This window comes from Mytilus edulis, chromosome 5 (assembly GCF_963676685.1).
Source record: "Mytilus edulis chromosome 5, xbMytEdul2.2, whole genome shotgun sequence".
NCBI lineage: Eukaryota > Metazoa > Mollusca > Bivalvia > Mytilida > Mytilidae > Mytilus > Mytilus edulis.
Genome location: NC_092348.1, coordinates 32,197,564 through 32,216,505, shown reverse-complemented (window position 1 = coordinate 32,216,505; position 18,942 = coordinate 32,197,564). Strand labels below are relative to the sequence as shown.

General features: G+C 31.7%; 1 protein-coding gene across 2 annotated transcripts; it reads right to left on the bottom strand.

Moving 5' to 3' along the window:
- Window positions 1–4,340: 4,340 nt before the first annotated feature.
- LOC139523458 (uncharacterized) lies at window positions 4,341–9,838 on the bottom strand. Of its 2 annotated transcripts, none has more exons than XM_071317507.1 (6): window positions 9,685–9,838; window positions 8,615–8,807; window positions 8,032–8,115; window positions 6,422–6,604; window positions 5,889–5,938; window positions 4,341–5,490 (listed from the first exon to the last, which is right to left on the bottom strand). In XM_071317507.1, the coding sequence occupies exons 2-6, from the start codon at window positions 8,799–8,801 to the stop codon at window positions 5,380–5,382; spliced, it is 615 nt and encodes a 204-aa protein (XP_071173608.1). In that variant the 5' UTR covers window positions 8,802–8,807; window positions 9,685–9,838; the 3' UTR covers window positions 4,341–5,379. The 2 variants fall into 2 exon arrangements, with proteins under 2 accessions (XP_071173608.1, XP_071173609.1); XM_071317508.1 differs by having other exon boundaries at window positions 8,615–8,834; window positions 9,685–9,766.
- Window positions 9,839–18,942: the final 9,104 nt, after the last annotated feature.

Genomic DNA, 18,942 nt, shown 5'->3' with positions numbered 1-18,942 from the left:
TATTGACTCTTAGTTTTAGATCGTTATAGCATGTGGAACACTGTTGAATTTGAGTAAATCTGTCCTGGTTGTAAATCTTTAAAATGATATACTAGTATATGCAAAGATTCTTGAAAGTTTTTTTTTCCAAATCTCAGTTGATATAGGATCTTAATATTGTGTATTTGTTTGCTGTCCTTTGTATTTGAAGCATTTATTTAAGCTTACAAAAGAGAATAACTGTCGGAACGCAAATCAGATGCACTTAAATTGGTGGAATACACGTTATTACTCTGTATTTTTTTCTTTTAGTCGTAAGATGAACTACTTCAGTATAGCTGTCATTGACCCAGTGCAGGTAAAAAAAACCAGTAAGAATCTCTCAAACTGCAAGAACAAATTAAGCAAACATGGGAGACAGTATAACGAATTTCAGCTCTTCGAAACATCTACTGTGTAGTGGTGGAAATACATATAAAGCACACTGAATGAAAAAAGGGGGACGCTAATCAAGATTTTTTTTGTCAAACTGGAATGAAAAGAATGGTAACGAGACAATTGAAACTTATTGTTATATATATTTAGTAAATGACAGATGCATGTTAAATTATAGCAAACAATTGTAGACTGTAAATAGTAGAAAGACAATTAAACTGTAAAATACTACAAGCATCCATCGGCCAATAGAAGAATTCATTTTTTTCATTAAAGCAGCTGTACACTGGAATGAATGAGAGAGAGAAAAAATGTCACACGTTTAGAATAAAAATTCGAAAGTTTTAAGGCAGCATTAACCGACCACAAGCACGACTAAGCGAGCTGTCCGTTCCGTTGCATAAAGGTCCTATGGATTCTGCTCCTTACCGAAACACATACTATAAGTAAGGCTTTGTATTGTTTTTTGTCCATAAAACGTCTATTGTTGTCGCAATATCTACCGTAATGATGGAGATACAATAAAGACATATCAAGCAACAGGCCCGTAGCCAGGAATTTCCAAGGGGGATGGGGGTTCGTTGGACTCATGAACTCGACTTTAACAGTCACAATTTGAACAAAACGTTGACTTTAACAGTGCTTATTTGGACGAACCCCCCTGACTACGGGTATGAGCAAGAACATAAGGATATACATCATTTTATTGTTGTGGTTGTGATTGTTTCCTTTTGAATGAATAAGTTGCTAGTACCGGTATTATGTGAAGTTTATTTTGAAGGTATTCAATATTTGAAGTGATTTCTTATTGATTTATGACCTTATTAATTAAATCAATTTACCCCGATTTTATCCCTCTCAATTAATTAAGTAACCGTTCACAGATAAAAAATAGATTTTTTTTTAAATTAATATTATCTCGTTTAATCCACTATAAAAATCCTTATTATACAAATAACAGTGTTAAAAATGTTGATATTTTTACACTTCACTGAATATCAGTGAACTCATTTATATATTTTATTGTTTAATTTATGGGCCATATATGTATGGTGTTATGTTGTAGAATTACAATGAAATATCAAGGATTATCACAGTTAGCACCGCTTATTTCATCGCGTTTAGTTTTCTCGAAAAATACTCAAATAAGAGTAATTTTATAGGAAACTGAACAAGAAAATTAAAAGAATTGTAAACGAGTGAATTGCAAAGGAAAACAAAATAAACTTGATTCTTTTTTGAAAATATAATTGCAAACTATAAAATGTTAAAATACCACAAATTATGTTATTTTATTTTTTTATAATCCTTTGATCTAACTCAAATTTAATTATACTGTATGCGTTTCTAATGAAGGTAAACATATACCAACAAAGTCCAATCAATGAACGTAGCACCCTTATTGGACTTATGCAATGCTAAGAGTTAACCAAAAATACACCTCACATGGAAAGGTGATTTTGAGAGTGGCAAAGAGTGTGCAGTGGGTAAGTAGATGTAAGCGATAGTGAGTGAATGTGGAGTGAGAGTAGTGAGAGTAGTGAGTGAACGTGTGAGTGAATAGTGAGTGTACGTGAGAGAGAGTAGTGAGTGTACGTGAGAGAGAGTAGTGAGTGAACGAGAGTAAGAGTAGTACGTGAAAGACAGTAGTGAGTGTACGTGAGAGAGAGTAGTGAGAGAGAGAGAGAGGGGGGAGAGGAGAGAGGAGAGGAGAGAGAGAGAAAGTGAGAAGAGAGTAGTGAGTCAATGTGAGAGAGATTAGTGAATGTGAGAGAGAGTAGTGAGTGTACGTGAGAGAGAGTAGTGAGTGAATGTGAGAGAGAGTAGTGAGTGAATGTAGTGAATGTGAGAGAATAAAGTGAATGTGAGAGAATGTAGTGAATGTGAGAGAGAGAGAGTAGTGAGTAAATGTGGAATGGGGTGGTGATCTGATTTGAGTCAGATTGTGTGTGTGTGTGTGTGTGAGTGCGAGGATGAGTAAGAATAGACGTGAATGGGTGGGATTGGATTATTGCATGTGTGCATTACTGATACAGAGAGCATGAAGAAAACTTGATGTGTAAAGGATCAAGGATTAGTGCTGGAATGAGTATTAAAGCCTAATGGAACGAAAACAATTTAGAGTAAATCTTCATTGAGCGAACACGTCAATGATTAAGGGAGTGTTTGCATGAATCGAAGAAATCATTTGTATGAGTGATAATGAAAGATCGTGTGGGAGAATGATTGAGTAAGAACGTGAATGAGTTAGGTATTGTCTGTTAATAAATGATCAGACAGGTAGGGTATAGAAACCAGACACTGGTAGGTTGATAAATGAATGAGTCGCAGTGTTGGGGTGTGGTGAGTGTGCAAAGGCATGATGGTTCTACAGAATATTGGCATAATAGGCAAACTATTCAACGGTCATTTGAAATATACTGAACGGCAAAAGAAACGCCGCAGTAATTTAAGGCAAACATAATGGAAGAATAAATGCTATATTTTTTATTGAATGGGCGTATAAATACCCTTGTTATTTAACAAATTTGCATCATTTCAGTTCATTTACTATTCATTGATACACTTTTTCACTACCATATCACAGATTTATTTAATCCTGGTCCGCTATTAGCGTTTAGTATGTGGACGGTCATTTGTACTGTTTGTTGCATTGTGGCGTTCACGGAGACGTTTGGTGGTGCGTACATTGCAGTTAAATGCATTTGCACCGACTTGAAGTCATTGTCCAACATTCAAACGTCCTATTGCCTGTTCTCTTTATCGTGGGTTAACTCTTGGCATCAGTACTGCATCAAAAAGATTATGATGACACAAAAACTTCGTACCTCTAAAATATCCTATAGAAGCACGGATTCAACGTGCATCTCACCATCATGAAATGGGACTACAAAACGTGTCACACGGACCTATCCAGACCACTATTAGAACGACAGAATTAATGAATGCAGTCAGCCATAACGGAGATTTAAACATAATCCTAGCATCATTTGAAGGTAATTTACCTAAATCAAAAGGAAATAGATATGTTTTTCAATGCATTTAAAAATTTAGGCTTTCGAAAAATACGACGTTTCTTTTGCCGTTCAGTATATGTATGGTAATATAAAATCATTTCATACTTAAGATTATACTGTTTCCTCTTCTTTATTTTCTACATTTTTGTTTTTTGATGACACTTATAATGTCTCCAAGAGATAAATTATTAATAAGAGAAATGTCAATTTAAAAACTGTTTGCCATTTTGTACCCTTATGATACTGTTAATTAATCAGATTGAGGAGAATGGATGACATGCAATTAAAGAAAGAGGGACGAAAGATACCAAAGGGACAGTCAAACTCATAAATCTAAAACAAATTGACAACGCCATGGCTAAAAATGAAAAAGAAAAACAGAAAAACAATAGTACACATGACACAACATAGAAAACTAAAGAATAAACAACACGAACCCCACCAAAAACTAGGGGTGATCTCAGGTGCTCCGGAAGGGTAAGCAGATCCTGCTCCACATGTGGCACCCGTCGTGTTGCTTATGTGATTACAAATCCGGTAAATAGTCTAATTCGGTAGGTCACATTCATGAAAGGAAAGGTTATTAAGGTTTTACCAAGGTTCTGTAATTTTAGAATTCAAACATATAAATATAACAATAACAAAAATTATGGTTATTAGCAAACACGATCGCGAAGTACGACGTTTTTTTTAAATTTTGAATTAGATAAAAAATGTAGAAGCAGCTAAAAGCCAGTCATTTCATGCATTTTATTCAAAAATAATTGGAGAAATTTAAGAAACGAAAAAAAAACCCTCAGTGAACCATCATTGAAACCTCGTACACCATCCCAAAACGTACATCAGTCCAAAAGTCACAACCTTTCGCAAAGTGACGTTCGTCAAATAGTTAAAAAAAAAAAATCAAAATTTATTACAAGACATTTATTCTCAATGACAATCTGTTACAGAGGAGTATTAAAATATACAATTACAATACAATTCTGATGCATATGACAAATGAACATGTTAACAATTACTTTTTTGAACAATAGATAATTATTATATATTGCGTGAAATGTGTATATATTCAATATTTTCACACGTTAGGAATATTTTATTTATACTAATCTTGCTTTAAAACAGGAATAAAAGAGATCCGTCTTAGTTTCCCCCTGTTTCGTTTCTTTAAACAGGAAAAGACCACTATATTCTAAATTGTTCATTCGAAAATCATATTTTAATCTCAAACATTGCATGTTATATAATGTCAATTTTATTTAATTTTTCACTTGTGAATAATCATATTATTCAAAATGTAAAAATGTTTGCAAATTTCAGGGTTTCTATTGTTTTCAAACTGGAAGCCTAACTTTGCCTCAGGAAATTGTTTCCTCGTAGATAGTAAAGGAAACCTTGCAGATTTGCTCTTTTTAACAATTCAGGAATGACTTTATTATATTTTTTCTGTCTATGAAGAAATAACATAAAAAAATTGGTGCACACTGAATAACGCGCGTATACTATAGCGGGTTATTTAACAGTGTAAAACACATTTTTTATGTTATTTCGAATAGACAGAAAAAATATTACAGTCATTTCTTATAATTTAATTCTAAATTCCATTTTAAATCGTAGAAAACCATGAAAAAACGTTGACGTCACAGTCACAGGACTAAATTATGTCTATATGCTGATTATAAAATAACGTCAGCCAATCAGAAGACGCGTTCATCCAAAATGAAATTATTGACTTTTAAATAAATTTAAAGACATTCATATTTTATGATTAATTTTCCACAAAAAGCAGTGGTTAAATACAGAAATAACATATGCCAGGAAACATTATTTATTTGTATATCTGTTATTCATATAATAGCTTGCTGTTCGCGGGATAAAATGATAATATATGTTTTAAAGTAATGTATTAATATGGTATATCGATGTTCTGTATAGAAGCACACAAAATCTATTCATCGTCATCGTCGTAATCAGGAATCTGTAGATATATTGTTGCATTTCCACAAGCAGTTACATGTCCGTTCTGATTTTTCATGCTAATCACCAAAGAATTATAGCCCTAAAATATAATAATGAAAAACATACTCTTACTTCAAATTAAATTGAATGCAGTGATTATTCTTAAATTCTATATCGAAATATTATTGAGTAAGCAAAATACACAAGTAAAAACAATTTCGACATTGTGACGCATCCATGTTTTTCATGTTTATTGCATTGAAATTTTATTTTGTGTTGCTTTGGCGTAAACCAAAATGAATGAATGAATCAATCAATCAATCAATTGATCCACAAATCAATCAATTATTCTAACCAATCAATAAATCAACGACTTCAAAATATATCAAAGATACACACGTGATTTTTTAGGAAATAAGTGTTATTGATGTTTACTTTTAGTAATTTTGATTACGAAACAGGTTCGGTGATCCAGATAAATGACACTTAAATACTTACAAATGGTATCTCCTTCATGTCTGTGAATTCAGTGCTGCCCACAATTTTTTCTGAAAATATGCAATTACAAACAGATACCGAAAAAGGACAATAGTTTGGTAATGTGAAATATTCAAAATACATGTAAGAAAAACGTCTATACAATCAAGTAATTGATTTACTAACTTACTGAGTATTATCATATATAAAGACAAATAAAAAGAGGTTAAGATAATCAAGATACATTTTGAGTTTTTGTTTTGTTTCATAAACTTTGAATTATAAGGTAAATATTAATTATCCTTTATAATAATAATAAAAATTCTTTTTAATCTTATTAATATTAATACTAGTAGTATTTGGGCACATTGTCTTCCGCTTTGAACTTGTCTACATAACACTCACCAGTTGAACAGACAGTGGTTATGGCATCCTATCTAATGGGATGGAATCTTGATTTGTGCACATATTTTAAAAGTTTAATCAAGACATAAAATTTCAATCAAGCCTTCAAATTGTTTACTATCAGTTGATGAAAGACGAGAAAAACATACCTCCTTTTTGGAATGGACATTTAGTTGGTGTCTGTTTTGTATTGACATCTGATGCCTTTAGATATTCTTCTACATCTTCACACTTAATTCGACTAGAAATCCCAGTAGCCTCTCTCCACGGAGTGCTCATGTCGAGGCGTGAGTACCATTTAAGAGAGTAAATACCATTTGTGAATTCTTCATCTTAAATTTGATAAAAGAATAATGAGCATGTGTTAACGATACATTTAGCTGTCAAAAAATTCACCCATTACCTGTAGCATGACAAGAACAGACAGTTACTATGAAGGACGAAATAGACGGGCAATACTTTGAACAATGCAGATCGAGGGTTGTATTTCAACATGCAAGGTAACGTTCGTGTTACCATCAGCCGTGCAATCATAAAATCAACTGCAACTATGTGAAATGTTACCTTTTCAATAATTTTTAAGAAAGTCATATACATCATAGCTCACTACCACCGTCATTCATAATATCTTTGATGATTTTTTTATGAGACTAACCTTCTTGGATGCATGTACAATGTAACGTGTATAGTAAAAGCTAGCAGTTTGAACTCTTATTTGAGAAGTGTGTCAAGATTTTATTGCGTAGTAAGACAGCTTCTTTGCGGTGGAGATGAATATTATATTGTTGGTGACAAATAATTACATTGTGGAATAATGAATAGCACTTTTTGGTGAATAACATGTTGTTTATAAATAATAATTATGAATAGCACTGTTTTGGTGAATAAAAAGTTCTTAATGAATAACAATTATGAATAGCACTGTTTTGGTGAATAAAAAGTTCTTAATGAATAACAATTATGAATAGCACTGTTTTGGTGAATAAAAAGTTGTTTATGAATTAACAATTATGAATAGCACTGTTTTGGTGAATAAAAAGTTGTTCATGAATAACAATTATGAATTGCAATCTTTTTGTGAATAACATGTTATTGGTGATTAAAATGTACATTGTTGGCATATGGAAAACATTATGTAAGTTAATGATTATAACAGTTTTGGCTAATATATACATAGGCGGATCCAGGGGGGGGGGGGCAAAATTTGGTTGATTATATAGGGAATCATTGAAGCATGATTGGAGCGGGCCCCCTCTTAGGTCAGTCAGCGCCCCCCCCCCCCCCCCCCCCATAGGAAAAGTTCTGGATCCCCACTGATATAGCATTGTGTGGTTGAATAATATTTTATTCAAATTATTTTAGAGGTATAGGTGGATGTACGTGTAGTACGATCACTGGTTAAATGTTAAATAAAATCTTACCATCATGATATACGAAAGGAGTTAAAGGTTGCGTTAAACACTAAAAAGCAATCAATCAAACATTATTTTTTCGCATAAATGCTTTACAAATGAGTGGTGTAGGACTTCATAGTGCATGGATTCTTGCCATTGGAGTCGGTTTGTTTGAGAAATATATAAGCCGTTTGAGGGTGAATAATCCGAAATAAAATATAATCCTTCACACGATTGAGGTATAGTTTATTTATATTGTCTTACTTTTTATCGTTCTTATATGTCTATGTAACCTGAGTAACAATATGGTACCATTGAAAACCTCTATCGATTGAATATTTATGTAAATTTCAATTTATACTTACTAAATGTAAAATCAAAGTAAAGTGACAGAACGTCTCCAGATTTCGGAGATATTGGACTCCATGTTACATTTATTTTGGAATCAGCTGCAAAATACAGTTACAACATTAAAAAACAAAACAATAATAAAAAAAAAAAAAAAAAAAAAAAACTCAACTACACATGAAATCGACTAATTGTGGGAAAATTTCGGCTACAAAGCTGTTCAGAATCTAACTTTTAAAGAAGAGAATGTAAAAATAAAATGACTTTATCATACAAAAGACTCCATACATTTTAATTATGTAGTACAACTCTTTTACTCTGATCATACCACATCTCCTTATTTTATATAACCATAAATGTTTTGGTTTTGCTCATTGTTGAAGGCCGTATAGAGCCCTATATATAGTTGTTTACATCCTCGTCCGGTTTGTCCCTGGTGTGTTAGTGTCTCATTTGCAATCACATCACATCTCATTTGTATGAGTATTCTGAATGATGAAGGTTGTTATTAACGACATTGACTATCCGAGGGTCTTGAACGGTCGGTGTGTGAAAATAATATTTCTATATATTAATGTTAAACATGTCACGTGGTCTTACGTGGTCCACAAGATATAGCGTGGCCAGATTTCGGTTCAGTGGTACCAGTTTTGTCGTCAGCGTGGTCAGTTTTGTGGTCAGAATTTATAATGCTATGTTGTTCCATTTCCTTGACAAGTCCAGCTTCCGCTAACGCCGTAATAAGTCCAGTAATTAGACAACACACAAGAACGAAACTTTTCAACATTTTGCTCTGGAAGGGTAAAACATGTATTATTCTCTGGAAGGGTAAAACATGTATTATTTTAAATGATATAATGGCTATACACATCATCATAAAGTTGGTAGTTGAGAACTTATTTGTTTTAAAAACAAAGATTTGTTATTGGTGATTTTGAATAATTAAATTAATTATCATAAATCGTAAGATATACCGCTATTACAATGTAATAACGCTGTTGAAATATAGTTTGTATCTAATGTATCATGAGTATTGGAAAAAGTATGTAAATAAATGTTCGAATGCATTGCTTAAAGTTTGTTTTTCACATTTACAAATATAAAAATTATGGTACACGGAACAAATTCCTAGAACATAATTTGTTGTTTTAAAGTGCACAATAAACACATGATCCTTAACAACGCGATTATTCCACAACTTCATTTCGACAATTGCCAGATGGTTTTCCAGACTAAACTGATATTTCTATTCCAACTGACATTTACGGCATTGAATAGTCATATATTTTAAAATCATGCCGGTATCTTTTACAGCTGATCATATTACGGTAATATATTTGGTCATTGTTAAGCCGTTTCGAGTAAATTTATAATTGTCCGTCCAGAGCAGCTGAGATAATTCCCAGTTTTTGGTGGGGTTCGTCACGATTTTTTAGTCTTTAGTGTTCTAAGTTGTGTCTTGTGTACTATTGTTTGTTTGTTTGTCTATTTTAACCATGGCGTTGTCAGTTTGTTTTCTATCTATAAGTTTGAATGTCCTTCTGGTATCTTTCACCTCTCTGGTACATTTTATTCATCGTAAAAAAATACTTCAAGTTACCGACGGAAGAAAAGAAGAAAAATCAGAAGAAAGACTGATGATTATATTTGACTACTAAATATTTACTTACGATTTTGATGTCTACAAATGTCGTCTTATGATTTGGATTTCCCACTTCCTTGTGCAAGTTCTTTACTTTTAGTGTTCAATACAATATTACGTAAAGTAATAGTAGACAAGGAAGTTCTATTGTATAGAAGTTTCATGGATGAATGGCCAGATGATACGTAGGAAATATTATAGAATAAAAGAAATTTTAAATATTAGTTTATAAAACTATCCTATATTTTACAGGTAACTAAAATAAGGACATAACGTTAGAACTCGGAAAGAAAGAAAACCCAAGAGAAGACGTTACCAAGTTGAAAAGCCTGTGTCTGATCCATTTCTCCTTTTTTGCAATAAAGTATTATTGAAATAGAAAACTAAAGTTAAAATTAAGTGTAATAATTTCAAACACCCTTTAATCACACTTTTCAGATGATTTGTCTCAAAACAAACACGTTTTCAAGCTAAGAATAATTTGCACTTGAAGTTATCTTCATTTAGAAATATCAGTACACTTCAAAAACATAAAGACCTGAACATAAACTGAAGAAAACATGGAAAGATATGGCGAAAATGAGCATCCCACTCTATCATTAAAATGAAAATCTAAAATCATCATTAAAATGCAGAACTAAAATCCTCATTACGATGAAGAACTAAAATTATTATTAAAATGAAGAACTACAATTATCATGGAGATGAAGAACTATACAGTCATCATGAAGATGAAGAACTACAGTCATCATAAGGACGAAGATCTAAAATCATCATTAAGATGAATTACGATGAAGGACTAAAATTGTCATTAAAATGAAGAACTACAGTCATCATGAAGATGAAGAACTACAATCATCAAAAAGATGAAAAACTACAATCACCATGATGATGAAGAACTATAATCATCATTAAGACGAAGAACTAAAATCATGATGAAGATGAAGAACTAAAATCAGCATTAAGATGAAGGTTTATAATAATAATCTTTTATTCGTAAGCAATACAGCTTATAGAATATAAATATTACAAATATTCAATTACATCAGTGAAATATATTTACATTTAAATTTAAACAATTAGACAAAAAATCATATAAGTAGGTATACCCATATAACAGTACAGCAGAGTATGATAAAACATAACACATATTAAGCATTTATAATGATTAAATTAAATACGTGCCTTCTCGGCCAGAAATAAAAACTTCCCTAAATTGTTAAGTTCCTTTACATTATGAACAGATAGTAGTTGTATGAGTTTAAAATTAGAAGGTTTTCTCCAATAATAAGGTTTGATAAATTTCTTTCGAAGTTCATTATACTTTTCACATACTAAAATAAAATGATATTCATCCTCAATTAATTGTTTATCACACATATTACAAAGTCTATGATGTCTCTCGATATTATAAAATCGACCAGTTTCTATATTCACACAGTGAGCAGATATGCGATATTTACAAATAAATGGTTTATAAATATAATTTACAGCATGATCTAAATAAAATTGTAACATGTTGGGGTCAAATACATATCTATACAACATACATTTTGGCGAGTCTTCAAAAAATGAGTTCATTTCACTATGAAATCTACCCTTTACTCTATCTTTGAATTCACTTAAAAACAAATTCACATTTTTTACACCCTGATATAACCAAATATCCTGGAACCCATACATGTATAATATGTCTCTAATTCGACAGGCCCAGTTATATTTGTCGTTTGGTTTTTTATTACATCTCTCGAGCATTTCTTCATAACAACATTTAAGAATACAGTTATCAGTACATAATAGCTTTAACCAATATTTTAACATTCGACAATATCTTTCTATAAACATAGGGTATCGTCCCAACTCACAATAAACCATATAATTAACAGTAGATGCTTTCACCTTTAATATACGTTTTAAGAATTTCATTTGAACTTGTTCGATATCATCACATTTGTGATTTCCCCAAACTTCACAACTATAATTCAAAATACTTGCTACATACGTGTCAAACAATGACAGCATAGTTTCAAAATTAAAACAGTCATCCTGCAATTTACTATACAGGCTAAATAATGCTTTACGACCTTGGTTTGCTAATGATTTTTGAGTGTATGTAAAATAACCATTATATCTAAATAAAATACCCAGATATACAAATTCATCACACATATCTATTGAATTTCCATTTAAATACCATCTCTCATTTGCTTTAACTTGTCCTCTGTTTCTGAATACAACAATTTTTGTTTTTAAACAATTAATAAATAAATTGTACTTATTAGAATAGACATTTAAACAATTAATCATCTTTTGTAAATCTTCAATATTTTCACTAAACAATACTGTGTCATCTGCATACATAAGTAAATACAGGTTCAACATTTTTAACTCATAAGGTTGACATCCTTGACTAATAAGCTCTATTTCCATGTCATTTACGTACAATGAATATAAAAATGGGGATAATGATTCCCCCTGCATTAAACCAACATTACTATTAAAGAAATCTGAGAAGCTACCATCAAATTTTACACAACATTTAAGTTTTGAATACATAGATTTTAATACATTTAATAGTTTACCAGTAATAGGTTGCATTTCTGTAAATATTGACAACGTATTTTCCCATAGGAACTCCCTTTACGGCTAAAACTGTACCACTTTTACCATGAAGTTTTGAAAAAATCATATCCTAGAATGGAAAGTTCACATGTACTACTATTTTTTTCAAAGGTCAAAATATAGGACTGTGCGGCATATTTTGAACATTTATAGCCCAGAACGTCCAATAGTTTAAACTAACACTAAATTTCTTAACTACCCCTGCCTCCACTGTAGGGTTACTACAGATTTCAATATAAAAAAATATTCACATATATATATTCACATGTATAAATTGTTCAAATAAGGCCTTTGAAAATAGTGGAATTAATTACTTTTGGAGTGTCAAAAACTCGTTGGAAGTACTTGATAAATTGCATGCATATATTGGTGATTTTGAATCTGTTCAAAGTTTTGATTTTTCTACCCTATATACCACTTTGCCTCATATTCTTATTAAGAAAAAATTCACATCCCTAATTAACTGGGCATTTAAAAAGTCGGAATGCGAGTACATATGTTCAAACTCTTTTAGATCATTTTTTAGTAGCAATAAACAAAAGAACTATGTCAATTGGACATGCTTTGATACTATTTATGCACTTGAATTTTTACTTGATAACATTTTTGACTGAGATTCCGTATATCGTCAAGTTATTGGAATTCCAATGGGGACTAACTGTGCACCACTTATTGCGGACCTGTTTTTGTATTGTTATGAGTTACAATTTATGACTAAAATTAGCAAAGACCCATCAAAACAACATTTGATACAAAAATTTAACAATACTTTTAGATATTTGGATGATATATTGGCTCTAAATAATGACGACTTCAGTATGTATACTAAAGAAATTTATCCTGTAGAACTTACTTTAAATAAAGCTAATGATAACAATGACCACTGCCCTTTCCTCGATCTTGATATCTATATCATAAACGGGAAGCTTAATACAAAAATTTATGATAAAAGAGATGATTTTTCATTTCCTATTGTTAATTATCCATTTTTAGATGGTGACGTTCCCTTGTCACCATCTTATGGTGTTTATATATCTCAACTTGTACGATTCGCTCGTGTATGTAACAATGTATTAGATTTTAGCGAGAGAAATTTATGTATTACTGAAAAATTATTACACCAGGGTTTTCGATATCACAAACTGGTCAAAACATTTACTAAATTTTATCACCGGTATAAGGAAATAATTCGTAAATATAACTCAACATGCAGACATCTTATACGTTCAGGTATTTCACATCCAAAATTTTATGGAAATATTCTTTATAAAGCACAAAAATGTCAGTATTCTCCTCAGAAACTAACAAAACCTTTAAATAGACTTATTAAAAGGGGATATAGTTACGATACTGTTGTCAGGTCATTAAAGATTGCATATTTTGGCTTTAACATTGATTCACTGATAGGGTCTTTGCATCGGAACTAAACACATTTATTTCTAAAAAAACAGTTGTTGGCATGACACGGGTTATGTTCTTCTCATATATTTTATGATAGTATGATACTAAACCCCTAACGGGAGGGATTGTACCTGATATTCATATGATGAAGACATAATCTTTCAATCAGTTTAATTGAGGTCTGGAGCTGGCATGTCAGTTAACTGCTAGTAGTCTGTTGTTATTTATGTATTATTGTCATTTTATTTATTTTCTTTTGTTACATCTTTTGACATCAGACTCGGACTTCTCTTGAACTGAATTTTAATGTGCGTATTGTTATTCTTTTACTTTTCTACATTGGCTAGAGGTATAGGGGGAGGGTTGAGATCTCATAAACATGTTTAACCCCGCCGCAATTTTGCGCCTGTCCCAAGTCAGGAGCCTCTGGCCTTTGTTAGTCTTGTATGATTTTAAATTTTAGTTTCTTGTGTATAATTCGGAGTTTAGTATGACGTCCATTATCACTGTACTATTATGCATATTTTAGGGGCCAGCTGAAGGACACCTACGGGTGTGGGAATTCTCGCTACATTGAAGACCCATTGGTTGCCTTCGGCTGTTGTTTGCTCTATGGTCGGGTGGTTGTCGCTTTGACATATTCACCATTTCCTTTCTCAATTTTATTACTGGTAACATTCTAAGTTATGTCTCTATGAGATGCAACCTACAGATCAGTACTGGTTACCAGTATGTAAACAAAATTAATTATCTATGAAGATATTAAAAATCTCCCCAAAAGAGGTATGGTTTGAGAAACAGCTGTATTTACAAAGTGCATCCTATAATCATCATTAAGACGAAGGATTACAATCATCATGAAGATGAAGAAATACAGTCACCATGAAGATGAAGTACTAAAATCATTTTTAAGACGAAGTACTATACAATCTTCATTTAGATGAAGAACTGCAAATTATAAAGATGTATAATCGAAATAAAAGCACTATTCCTTATCATGTTTTGTCGAGTGTGAAAAAGGTATAATGTATTTGAATCAATACACAATTTTATTTCTTTCTAAATTATTGGATAAATGAACAGATAGTTTACACTTCAAAGTGTTATTACTTCATTGTTGTTTAAGTGTAAAATAGCAAAGTAAGCAATAAACAATACATTACTTATGTTAATCAATACAGTTGATAAAATTGTAACTTTTCATACACGATTTAAAAAAAGACACAACGTTTGTTAAAACTCAATCCAGCAATAACATCAAATAAGGAATAAATTGAAATAATCAAAAGTCGAGTATTTCGAATTAAATATTTACGTAAAGAAGTATAATATTTTGGAATGTTTTAACCTTATTAAAATTTAATTATTTTTGATAGCAGATTATTTACTTAAGTGATATTAACTGAACAATAGACATTTAAAATATTAAATCTCAATATATAACTGCTTCTTATTGAAAGTGTTTTCAGAAACAGGATTGAATTATAATGTGTACAGCTGGATTAATGTATGCGCTTTTAATCGTTGCATTGGAAGAGTTTGTTCAGCAAAATGTCAAATTTGTTATGTTAAAAATCTATGTTGGAACTGAAATCTCAGAGCAAAATGTAAATCACGGTTCCGTTAATGTTATTCGATTATGAATTATTCAACGCCAGTGAAAAAACTGTCGGTGACGTCTTTTTTGTCACCTTTTCAACAGAAAGGAAGAACGACAAAAGTCACATTTGAATCGTTACCGAAACCACGTACACAATCTCGTTTTATGTTTGATGATTTTGGACATAGTCAGACTAATGGAAACCCGAATAGATTTAAGTCTGTACCAAGTTTACGTCCGTTTTCAAAATCTCTGCAAGTTCCTGACACAGACGAAATTGAGGATGATTTCAAAACAATGGCAACCTTCAATACTCATATTGACCTACCAAGGGATGATGATGAAGATTTAGCATATACACCGTACCAATATGAGGACGACGATTTCTATGATATCAGACCTCAAACCTCTTACCTAGCTCAACCATTTGCAAGCCGAAACAGAGGGTTAGAGAGTATTGCTGAGTGCAGAACTCCAACTTCATCGTCGTCTGCTTCATCACGAGGTGGTGACGTCACGCCTGACTCACCTGAATATTATCAAATTCTGGATGTAAAACGTGAAAAGGTCAAACCAAATAGCAACGAAAACGGTTCGAAATCTGCGCCTAGTGATTCTAAACTGTATTCTCTTCCCAGGATTCAACAGGATCAAGTTGTAACACCAGTCAAAGTTAAAACAACACTATCACTCCGAGCGAACGAGAAGCTCCCAAATATAGCAAATGCTTTTCGCAGAATTGAATCTTCAGAAACTTTCTTGGCCCATTCAAAATTTAGTTCAGGTCAAAATAGGGCGGAATCTGTCGAAAGCATCAGGACGCCATCGACATCTAGGCATCTTCTGTGGTCACGTGGATCTATTATGTCTGATGGAGGTTTTCCAAAAGCAAGATCAGAAACAAATATGACAAAATTATCTTTTCAATCGGAACCGACACCAACATTTCAAAGTTTGTCTCCGCTTAACAAAGGATTAAATAATAAAAAGAAAGTTCGTAAACTACGACGGAAACCGGCAACTAAATTTTACGTCCCTTATAGATCCTTTTTAGAAAGTGTTGCAAGTAATCGGGATAATGAGGAAAAGAAAAAATCAAAAAAACATATAAAGAGTGCCAAATTTACACTTTATTTTCCGTCTCTTCACAAAAAGTGTACTATTTCGCCCATAATAAAGGAAGGAAATTGGTGCCAAAAATAGTGTAGTACGTATTAGAATTAGATTTAAAATTTAGTGGTGCACATTAAAACAGTGAATGTTTTTCAATACTTTGTTTGATTAACTTGTTATCAATTACTTTAACAACAAAGTTGTTTCTTATTGTGTTTGTATTTTTTTAAATATTGATATGAAATATCACAGTAAATGTCATGAATGTAATATATTCAGCTGTTATGATAGTAAATAAATGAAATTGTGTAGTATTCAACGAAATAATGACAAAGAAATCAAACTGAAAATGAAGACATTACCAATCTCCTAAGATATTAAACTGTTTAGTATTCTATTTGTTTGTATAACACATATATGAACTTGAACGAATTATGTTGTTGAATTCAAGTATAATTTGTTGAAGTTTTTTATTGCTCTAAATTTATTCATAGAAACAATTGAACATGTTTAAAGAGTATACTGCAATGTGTTTTTTAATCTAAACAGATCCCGAAGAGTGCAGAGTTTCTTTTCTTTTCGTATATACACTAAATAAAGTATAGTGCTGCATTTTGTTGTGGCTGTTCAACATGTCATAAAAATTATATATTACATTAGTATTGCGAGTTGCGCTACATCTGTCCAATGCAGTTATCGCCCAGCTGACATATTTCATGTGAGATGTGTCCTATTCTTTTCTTATCCGGACTATCACGTTACTTGATTTAACTTTCAGAGAATTCTTTGAAAATACAATGTTTTTTTCTTTTTTTTTTTTACATTTTTAGCACCTGATAACAAACATATTTAGTCTTCATTGTTATTTTCAATCTCAAATGTGCACAAGTTAAAGTTCTCCGACTGCTTATGACGTCTTATACTCAATCCATTTTATGTTGGATATGTACTGATTGATAATTTAGTCTTAGATGCATGATTTTCTTGTTTTAGTTGTTATTAGCTTTGACCCAGCTGCCAATAACTACGAGTGCTCACATATCTATACTTTTTGTCTTTTAGTTGTTGGGATTTACAAGACCCCGGCCACGTTCAATCTGGGTTTTGTTAAATTTATTTCTATTTGTATCTATCTGATGAGTTGAGCCTTTTTCAACTGATTTTTATAATTCGTTCCTATGTTGTATTGTTACACCAATGTTCACATTCTGTATGTGTGCCAGCCTTTAATTCAGTGTTTTCGTTCATTTTATTATACATTAACTAAGACGTTAGCTTTCTTGTTTGAATTATTGCTCTAAATTTATTCATAGAATCAATTGAACATGTTTAAAGAGTATACTGCAATGTGTTTTTTAATCTAATCAGATCCCGAAGAGTGCAGAGTTTTTTTTTCGTCGTATATACACGAGATAAAGTATAATGCTGCATTTTGTTGTGGCTGTTCAACATGTCATAAAAATTATATATTACATTAGTATTGCGAGTTGCGCTACATCTGTCCAATGCAGTTATCGCCCAGCTGACATATTTCATGTGAGATGTGTCCTATTCTTTTCTTATCCGGACTATCACGTTACTTGATTTAACTTTCAGAGAATTCTTTGAAAATACAATGTTTTTTCTTTTTTTTTTTTTTTTACATTTTTAGCACCTGATAACAAACATATTTAGTCTTCATTGTTATTTTCAATCTCAAATGTGCACAAGTTAAAGTTCTCCGAGTGCTTATGACGTCTTATACTCAATCCATTTTATGTTGGATATGTACTGATTGATAATTTAGTCTTAGATGCATGATTTTCTTGTTTTAGTTGTTATTAGCTTTGACCCAGCTGCCAATAACTACGAGTGCTCACATATCTATACCTTTTGTCTTTTAGTTGTTGGGATTTACAAGACCCCGGCCACGTTCAATCTGTGTTTTGTTAAATTTATTTCTATTTGTATCTATCTGATGAGTTGAGCCTTTTTCAACTGATTTTTATAATTCGTTCCTATGTTGTATTGTTACACCAATGTTCACATTCTGTATGTGTGCCAGCCTTTAATTCAGTGTTTTCGTTCATTTTTTTTATACATTAACTAAGCCGTTAGCTTTCTTGTTTGAATTGTTTTACATTTGTGATTTCGGGGCCTTTATAGCTAACTATGTGGCATGAACTTTGCTCAATTTTGAAGGCCTACGGTGACCTATAGCTGTTAATTTCTCCGTCATTTGGTCTCGTCTGATAAGTTGTCTCATTTCCAATAATACCACATCTTCCATTCTGTATATAATAGTTGAGTTTTTTTTTGGTGCCCTGGTAATGTTTTTAGTTTCAATACATTTCTAAAATGCTTAAACATCAGCCACTCATCTACAATTGTAGTATCTACATGCACTTTAGGTGGCTATCAAGTTTACCATGATAAATATATATGTGTTATACACACAGTAATGGGAATTTTCTCGCAATGTTTTGATTTAGTTAAAACCAGTTTTGAAACACATTGTTAGTACTCAGCGTAAGATGCGTTAAAGTTAATCAAAGACACTTATATTATATA